A 10,175-nucleotide genomic window follows, 5' to 3' on the forward strand; every position below is an offset into this window, starting at 1 on the left:
TCTCTGTAAATGTACTCCTCACTATCAGGATGTTTAACAGCCTCACTGACCAGGAAATCACTAATGTGGTGTCAGTGGATCGTCAGTGTCCACTGATGGTTTTCAGCTGTGGTTCACGTTCTCTACCTTCTCTCACACTGATGAGCTGTGTCCTTTTTGTGCAAAGTCTTGATGGACTTTTTGGTAGAAAACATTTCCTGTGCAGAATCTACACACTGTTTATTCACCCAAAAGATTTCCATGCCAAACACAAGTTTCTACACACTGAGTCTGAAGCCACACCTGCCTGGTGGGTCAGCAGGATCAGATCCTACTGAATGACAATAAATAATGTTCATGTGACCAATGGTTAGAAATGACAAGAAGGTTCAGAAAACTTTGCATCCTGGATAAGATCCCCTGGTCACGTGGCTCAGGTGTGTTCAGATGTGCTGCTGACAGGTGAGCAAATGCTGAAAATATCTTGTTGAATAAAAATATTTCACTAGAAATTCAGAGGGAGAATCAACTGATCAAATATTCAATATCGAACACGCACCTCACCTCTAACAGGAGGAAGTCACTTGATTGATTAAAAGTGAAACTGACCCCGGTACAGCTTTAAAGAGACCTGCATGCATCCTTCAGGTATTTTTTGCAGCGCGCGCTGCTGTGACGCGCGGTCACATCGCGTCAGGTCAGCATCGGAAATGAATGCGCTGCAACACAGACAGGATGAGACCGGATCCGGTGTGCACAACATACATCCACAATTAATTATAACCGGAGCTTTCCTCTGAGCAGCAGCTCGTCCTCCTGCGGTCACCCTGCCGCTCTGTGGATCTGTTTCCTGCATTTTCAAGGTGTTTTGGGGCCGAAGTCAAGAGAACCTGGAGCCCGGAGAGGGAATATTTACAAGAAGATTTGTGGATTATATAGAATTAGAAAGCGTTTGGGGCAGAGAGCTGCAGTCAAATTAATGGAAAATTAATTAGACGAAGTGAGAAAACAGTTTCTCGTTGAGAAAGTTTTGTCAAATTCTCTCGTCAACTAATTCGCGTTCCGCAGCTCTCCATCTGCGGAGCGAAGTTCAGACTGAAATTACAGAGGAAATGTGAAGTTTTCTCCTCATTCATGCACCGAGTCAGATCTCTGCTTCAGATGTGTGTGTGGATGTAAAACGCTGCAGGTTTGGTTTCACCTCTCAAAGCTGAAACTCGACCCTCCTGCCCCTCACCTCTGCCCGCAAACCGGGGGCGCCCCGAGCTGGAGGTGCCGCGGGAGACGCCATGGGACGATCCAAATACTAATGTGATGGGTAAGATTACGAGCTGTTGATGTGGAAGTGTCTGTGGTTCCTGTGGTGCACTGAGGAGCGAAGTGGGTGGATCTGTACAAAGTGCCAGAAAACGGTTCTTAAGAGGTCTGAGCCATGGAAAAACCTTGGTGCTGGTTCAGTGCGTCAGAATGATGCACCAAGATGGATCCGTGAAAACTTATTTTATTTCAGTTATTAGCAGAGCAGTGGTTGATTAAATCATTTAAACAGATCTCTTTGGTTCATATCACTTTTAGGCACCTAAATCAAAAGGGTCAGTTAGATATTAATTTGACAGAGTCCAAGTGGATTCACTGAATGTGCCTGTGCTGCTCATGTCCCGGATCCACACCTCTGAAACCTGCACAGAAGACACACTCCACAGCTCTGTCCACATCTATGCTCTGCAGACAGGAGATCAACCTTACAGCAGGCTGATGTTTTATAACAATAGCTCAGATAAAATGCTGCTCAAACTCTTGGAATAGTCTGTGTGTTGGATGTATGTGCAGGTTCCAGTGTTCTAATGTGAAATGAAGTCTTAAGAAATACTGAGGTCATGAGTCCTTCAAACTCAGACATTCTGAATCCTTTAAATTATTTATTGCCCAAAAAGTAGTTAAATTTCAATACGAGTCTAAAAATACTGCTACGACTATAAGGACATTTGGAGTTATATACTGAGGTCCTTTCACCTGATTCTGCTTTAGTTTGCATAATCTTTCACTTGTTTTACATTTGCTGCTCTAACAGACAACATGATGAAACTGAGTTTATTTTATATTTTTTAAATTGCTGGTTGAAGTAAACAGGAAGATAAGTGTGTGTGTGTGTGTGTGTGTTTGGTTGGACTGAAGCTCTGTGTCAGCTCTGAGCGATGGATGCAGGTTGGATGTTGACCTTTTGAGTGTGTGTGTGTGTGTGTGTGTGTGTGTGTGACGCTGGCTGGTTGTGTGGGCGTAAACGGCTCTCTGGCCCTCAGGCACGCTGATGTCCGGGGCTCCATCGCTATGGAAACCCAATGCAACAGGCAGTGATGAGCTGATCGTCAGGGTGCTGATGAGGAGCGGTGTCTGAAATTTCTGCCTTCAGTGTCCATTATCCAAACCCACTCATCCTTTAGAGGGTTGGGGGCCTGGAGCCTGTCCCAGGTTACATTGGGTAGAAACATGGTGGAAGAGCAGGTGTAGCAGCGTGGTCTTATTAATTCTCCTTCACATCTTTCCCTGCCCTTGTGACGACCACAGCATTGGCCAAAATCAGACGCCCAACTTGATTCAAGCAGTTTTATCTTATTATATATTTCAGATATTGACAACAGGACATGTATAGGCAGGCAGGAAAATGGTGGGATGCTCTGTTTGGTTTTGGGGTGAGTTGCTGCCCCAAGTGAAGGAGATCAGGTACCCTTGAGTCTCGTTCACAGGTAGGGGTAAGACCGAGCCGGAGAATTACAGGCAGATTGGTGTGGTGTCAGCAGTAACGTGGATGTTGTACGGGATCGTTAGACTGAAGAAGGAAGTAAGCCAGAAGGCAAAGCTGTTGAGTTACCAGTCGATCTATGTTCCATCCATCACGATCACGATTGTCAGGAGCTTTGGGTGGTGACAGAAAGAACGAGATCACAGATACGAGCTGCTAAAACGGCTCAGACTTAGACAGAGGCTGAGGAGCTCAGAGCCTTCACGGTGAAAGGAATCAGTTACAGTGGTTGATCAGGATTCCTCCTGGGCACTTTCTGTCAGAGGTTTAACCTGTCTACCTTGGGAATAAAAAAAATAAAAGAGGAGCTGGAAAAGATGGAGGATGTTCTGAGAATCTACAGGTAGAATCTACCTGTGACGTGTCCTCTGCAGAGTCTGAGTCCAGATTACACAGAGCCTCTTATTGCTGAGGCCTTCTGCTGTTTCTGGGAGGTCTGATGGTGCGTTGGTTTGTCAGAATGTATCACAGCGTGATGGTCGCACAATGCGACACAGTCCAGCCGATTCTTGTCACACCCACACAGGAAGGAGAGGAAATGAGATGATGATGATGATGATGATGATGGCTTCACTTCAGTCACATCTCTCCCATGTTTTACCGTTAATAAAAATCCTGGCTTGCTGTAAAAAACATGAGGGAAAGCTGAATATTAGCAATTTAAATGTATAATATTGATGTAACATGAGGGATGAGTAATTTCACTCTTCAGGAAGACGTTTGACTGAGTACAATAGTGCAGAAGCCTACAAAGGAAACGTGTTAAATTTCCATCTGTCGTCATATTACAGGTCGAGGAACGTTTGCTCGTGTCCCTTTTAGTATTTAAATTTTTCTTTCCATTTGCTAATGCACCTTAATTCTGGTGTGGGACCAGATTTATTGCATTAAACATGAGGGGAAAGGGAATAATAAAATACATAATGTCTCTGTGTTATGTAAAACACACTTGTCGACTTGTCCTCATTCACACGTGACATGAAAACTGAAGAAGAACCTCATGTCACCTTTTCTCCAAATGATTTCTCTCCTCCTCTGAAACTCATCCTGGTCTCATATTTCTCTCTTCTGTTGGCTCCTATTTCCTTCCTCTCTCTCGAAAAACTTTCCAGAGACAAATAAATGTTATCTGGATACTGAAGCCTGTTTTCAAAAAATTACCGGTAGATGTTTAATTCACTGGTCACATCTCTGTGTCATCCTTTTTATCCACAAACAATAAAGCACCATGAGGAGCCCTGGTGGCTGCAGCTCTGCAGGTTGGAGAGAGGCTTTGTGTTGGAGGTTTGCGCTCTGTTGACTGTCTCATTGTTTAATTGTCAGGTTGCGTTGGGAGCACTCAGCTGAACGCCTCGAACTAAAAAATGCAAAATGTTTTAATGGAAGTCAGCCCTGTGAAATGCTAATCATAAACCAGAGGCTTATTTTGATTTTCATCTTTTTTAAAAAACGTCTAGTTTCTCTCACCTCCTCACCCCAGACTTTGAATCTGAGTGACGTTCTCCTTCTCAGAGTTCTAACACATCGAAACCTGAACACAGATACCACGTGACAGCACACTGTACAGGGACATCAGTGTCTTTGATGTTGTTGATTTTGTCTCATAATAATCAGAGATTTTCTTCAGCCTAACATATAAACTACTGTAAATGTTTTCACCTTTGTTGTTGGGACATTTCACCCTGAGGTGAGCCTCTCAGGTCGACCTTCCCTCTAGACTTCCTTTGTATTTCTGGCATCAGAATCAGACCTGCTTATATTTGCTCTTGGCTCACTGTAACGTTTTTTTGACTTTGTGCACATTTTGGCTGTAAATTAAGCTGAGATAAAAATCGATTTACTCTAAGCAGTCATATTTTCAGTGATAACTTCTGGCAAGAAGAAACCACTTTAAACATTTTGGAGCTGTACGGTAGAGTTGTAAAATTTTACAGCAGCATCATTATCGCTCCTCTAACCTCCTCACTTCTCCTCATCTTCACTCCCTCCTCATCATCGTTCTGTCTTTCTGTCTTTACACCTGCTCCTTCATTTCTCTCTCCTTTGTTCCCCTATGTCCTCCTCCCACCTCACCTTCCTCTCATTATCATCTTTCCATCTGTTCTTATTTTCTCAATTTCTCTCCTCCTCCTCCTCCTCCCTTCAGGCTGTTGATGGAGAGGATTTCGAATGTCAGCCGGGACAGTGGTCATCGCAGGAGGAATTCTGGCTACAGTCATCTTACTGACCATCGTCGCTGTACTGTGTTTATGTAGGTTGCAGGTACGACTGTTTTACTGTTCCCTGCACGTCTGATGTTAAACTAAATATGACCATCACTGATGAGAAATGAGAGTTGGTTCCACTCACTTCCATGACTGTAGAACTTCAACAGACTGCTACTCGTACGAGTAGTTCATGAATCTGAACTTGTTAAATATGTAATGAGAGAGTAACTATCAGTCTACAGCCATGCTACATGGAGCAGTGGTGCTTTAAATGCCAAGTATTGGACGAAATAAAAATTTGACCTGATGTTGACGTAGATGAAAAGTCGAACAGATAAAATCATCCTGAGAGAAACATGAATGTATGAACCAAATTGTATGTCAATACATTCAGTAGTCGTTTCATTCAAAACCAAAAACACTAACTTCATAAGGTGAAGTTAGAGAAGTCAGAGGATCATCAGTATTTATCCTCTGGAAACCCTGACTCTTACTGTCATGAAAAACAGTTCATGTCCATGTATGCTAAATTACCAGTGCATTAAATGTTGCAACAATCCACAAGTTGAGCCGGCTGTCATGAAGTAAATTCATAGATATACATGAACTCAATAGATTTAAGGGCTGCAGGAGGCTGGAGCCAACCCAGCCAACTCCACACATTCATTAAAAAATTGTAAAAGTTTATAACAAAACAAAAACATGATGGGAAAACAACCAAAGTTCCAGGAGACGGGGTTGCCTCTGGGGATCATGAGTGTCACTACCACATTTAATTAAGCATTTTTTTTGGTAGTGTTAACATTACCGAAGAATGCGAGAAGTTTTGACCATGACTCAGACCTGTAGTTGTCTCTTCTTGTGTTTAACTGCACCAGTATTACTGCTGTAAGAGGGAGGAGTCTGAGAAGGGGGAAGAGGAGGAACCAGAGCTCGCCACCATGTCGCCGTCCCGCCCCCTGGCTCTGTCCGCTCCTCCTACGCCTCCGACGCCGGAGCACTACAGCGATGAGCCCGAGAGCTACCCTCCCACCTTCCTCACTGAGGCCAACGGGCCGGCCAGCTTCTCCCCCACCCCTCCACCACGCAGGTGCCAGCGCTCGCATGCCTTCTGCCCGTCCTGCGCCCGCTGTTCGCTGCCCTTCTATCTGCAGCACCCAGAGAGGCTGTGCAACGGCGGGCGCAGGATCAGCTACAGGACTGTGCAGCAGCAGGACCTGGAACTGCCCATGGACCTGGCCAGCTTCTACCAGAAGCTCAACCTCATCCGCTCTGTCACCATGAGGGAGGTGGTCACCCACAGTGTCAGCACCGACGTCTAGGAGGAGGCAGGGTGGAGCAGGGCCGCCCTGCTGCTGACTGCAGACACACTAACTTAGTCTGGCTGTGGTCGCAGCATTAACACCGGACTGAACTGATAAATGACAACACTGAGGGCTTTTACATGACAGCCATGATGGAGGTCAACTTCTCTAAAGCAACTGTTTCTGAACACAAAATGTTTCTGACGAACTTGAACAGAACAATTTTTGTCAGTTATAACTTAAAACTGATCATTTTGACCAGTATGTCTGATTTTGTGTTCAAGCTAGTTAATTAACTGATCAATATATGTGTGTGTCAAAGTATAAACAAGACGATTTTCAATTTGAGCTTTTATCAGTAAGTTTCACACAGATTTTTCTTTAGTTTGAACGCACCACACATGAGATAGAAATGGAGGTAAAAACCCTAAATAAACAGACTGATGGAGTTAGCTTGCTAGCTAACAGTTTGATCAGGTTCAACTGAATCTCTTTTTTTAAAGGATAAGTCTGGTCTTACTGTCAACAAATCCCAGGTGAGATCTAAAACCGAGAAGCCTGATATATGAACACACTCACTAGTTTATTTTGACTCAGTCCCACGTGCACCATCCTGCTGCCCCTAATACTGACTAGAACACCAAACGTGTATTAATCCGCCGCTGAAAATAGTCCCCAACAAATGCAACATTTCCTCCTGTTTGAGTAATGTCTCTTAAAAGCCTTCAGCATAGACCAATGGGCTTGGAGCTGAGAGCCACAGACACAGTGGGGAAGTCAGAACTAACACTTTGTTGGTTTGTTTTTTTCCTTGGGATTTGTTGACAGTAAATTATTGAATAACACCAACCTTATCCTTGAAGCTCCAAATCATGAGCATCTGGGGAGGAAATAAAACAAGTCAGTAGCTTCCAGTCGGAGACCAATTTATCAGATTGTCACTGACTTTCACCTACAGTCACAAAAAGTTCAGTTTCCTGTGTTTCCACTGTTTTGAAATATATCCTGTGTGAAAATCCAGTTCTCCAGCAGAGCAGTTTACTCACTCTACCACCTCACTGTGGTTTAACCACACAGATATGCAGACATGTTTTTTGTGTGTGTGCTTGTTAGTGTAGCAGAAACTGTACAGAGTGTCCAATAACTGTAAAACTTCACATTTCTTTCTTTCATGATGGAGTTCCCTCACTTATCACAATCCAGTACTTTCCCATACTGAACTTTATCATCTCTTTATTTAGGCTGACGTCTCTGCACAGTCACGGTGAACCTGCACCGATGTTCTTACTCAGAGTCGAGATCTAATCAGACAAACTAATTGAAAACACCTGTGTAGGTCTGCAGAGCCCTTAAAGATAAAAAACAGCTCCCATCAACAGTTCAGTTTAGAGCTTTTAGGGGAAGAAACAAATTTGTTTTTAAGGCATTACTTAAAATTTAGATTTAAAATTCTGCAACAACAGAAAGCAGATGAAATGGAGGGTGTGGTGTGACAAAATAAGTGTACTCAGTGTATAACTGCAAATTACAAGAATTTAATTATTGACAAAAAGGTGAATTGTTATTTTCAAACTTAAATTTTGACAAACTTAAACCCACAAATGATTTCATCTCATTTTTTTAAAATTCAATCTTTATGTGAAATTTAGTTCTTGAGTTTGAGGAATGAACTTTAACTTGGTGACCTTTGAACTCTTTCTCCCATAAACTTTAATAGCATACGTTTGATGTGAAGACTTTTTATTGATATCAAGAACTGACTGGATGATACCTGATTACCTTGTTATAAGTAAACATACATATATGCTCAAACTCCCTCTCACAGAGTTTCTGGTTGACTCATGTTTGTGTTCACTTGTGTAGATTTATCAGCACGGGGCTGCACTTTTTACGTTCTGTTTTTGATTTTACATCAGACAGTGAAGTGCTGAGTGGTGATTCTGTCGGGATGTGACTTTTTCAGTTTGTGAATTCTTGTTTGTCTGCAGAGCGTCATGGCGCAGAAAACAAACTGAAATTTAAAGGGCTTTTCTGAAGCATTCAACGATCCAACGACTGTGATTTCTGAAAGACAACAAGACAAAGACAAAGACATCCTGCTGTAGATCGATGCTGTACTGTAAACCAGGAGTTTGACTCCAACATGAGACACAGAGCATTTAAGAAAAATCAAACTAAATAATAAAGTCACACACTTTGGTATTTCTTAAAGCAACATTATGTAACTGTTGTGAGTGGAACCACACAGCTGGAGCTCGAGTCAAGAGATTGAATAATCTTTGTTCTATGTTACATGAAAACCGCTCGGACTCAGAGCCCAGCTGAGGTAGTTCCCGCTCGGGTCTGCAGAGGGTGCTGCTGCTCAGCCAGAGTTACGTCTTGTTGCTTTAGTGATGGGACAGTAGATGAGTGTTTGATATATTTTACAAACTTCACATCAGGAGGGAAAACAGCTGAACTCCTGTGCTGTGTCTCACTTCTCATACTTCCACACTCACACTCGCTATTGGAAGCATTCAGTGAACTATAAGCACGAGGATGGTGACTCAGAATGGTCAAAAAGTTGACTGTGATATGCTGGATACTCGTCATCTTGGCTGCAGGAAGAGACCACCAGCATATTTTCAAACTTGTGAGAAGCAGGAGAGAGGACGTGTTGTCTGTGCCGTGGTGTCCTAATGTCTATTTTGTGTTAAACGGTGCACATGCAAGAGTAAAACTTTTGAAACTTTTATTTGTCTAATTAAGTGAGCAAAGCAGCTGCCGCATATTTTGACAGGTTACAGTCACATGTTGCTATCATCATCACACGATCCTGTTGAAATTCACGCACTACACCGGTGAGTATACTGTGTACACAGTGTACTACTTGTCAGAAGTATCTGATTGGAGACACAGCACAGGAGAGTTTTCCTTCAGTCACAAAATAAACATCCAGCGAACGTGTTCTGGAATAAAACTCTTCATAAGCTCAGTTTATTCTGGTCGTCCCACTAAAACGAGTCTCTGGTGTTTCTTCTGTTGTGTGATTTGTCCCTGTGTGTGTTTGATCAAAGTGTGTGAAGCCTCAGGTAGTAAGACTTAGTGATGATCTAACATTGTTGATGAGTGTATTAGACGGATGAACGAGTGCACAACCTGCAATCGTGTTGCTTCCACTTTGTCCTGTTTGTAAAATAGAGGCTGAATGCAATACTCAAGTTTGTCGCTGTATGTTGCATCAATAAAAGACATGAGCTCATGTGGTTAAAGTTAACTACATCTCATTTCCTGTCAACATACAGAATAAAGCCAATTCTGCATCAGTGACTTCGAGTCTCATACTCCCTGCACCAAAGTAGTATAGTAATCGGTGCACAGCCATAGTTGGGGTTAAGATTTGCTTGGCTTTGTTCAGGGTGAAGTGTTTGGAATAGAAATTTCTGTCCTGTTGATGAATAAAGCCTCTGACGTGATCCGTTCTGGACGTTCGGGGAGATGAAGCTGCAGATTCAACCAGAGTGAAGATTCATTGTTCAGTGAGTGTATCCTGACATCAAGTCTTCAGCCTCTTTTTTTGTTTTTGTTTTGTACTTTTGTACTGCTGCATTTTCTCCTGCTCTGCCCCAGCAGTTGATGTTTCTGTTGTCCTGATGGTGGCAGACCGACCAGCAGGGGGCGTCAGCTGCTGCTGCTACCGTCCAACCTGCTCCTACTGCAGCTGCTGTGTGTGTGAAAGTGACTTCATTTACAGTGAAAATAAAATGATGTGAAACTGTTTGGTATGTGAGAGTTAAACCTGGACAGGTTTTGTTGCCTTTTATCAGTTTATTAACATATTTACATCAGAGGAGCCTGATGGAAGAGAGAAGCATCTCAGTGTTTTCTCTGCATCTGCAGCTGTGA

General features: G+C 43.0%; 1 protein-coding gene across 1 annotated transcript; it reads left to right on the forward strand.

Moving 5' to 3' along the window:
- The first annotated feature begins 458 nt into the window (after nucleotides 1-458).
- Nucleotides 459-9,855, forward strand: LOC108881650 (protein FAM163B). The gene is made up of 3 exons (XM_018673719.2): nucleotides 459-1,297; nucleotides 4,926-5,041; nucleotides 5,865-9,855. Exons 2-3 carry the CDS (start codon nucleotides 4,949-4,951, stop codon nucleotides 6,306-6,308), a joined length of 537 nt encoding a protein of 178 aa, XP_018529235.1. The 5' UTR covers nucleotides 459-1,297; nucleotides 4,926-4,948; the 3' UTR covers nucleotides 6,309-9,855.
- Nucleotides 9,856-10,175: the final 320 nt, after the last annotated feature.

Source organism: Lates calcarifer, linkage group LG13, assembly GCF_001640805.2.
Source record: "Lates calcarifer isolate ASB-BC8 linkage group LG13, TLL_Latcal_v3, whole genome shotgun sequence".
Classification (NCBI taxonomy): Eukaryota; Metazoa; Chordata; class Actinopteri; family Centropomidae; genus Lates; species Lates calcarifer.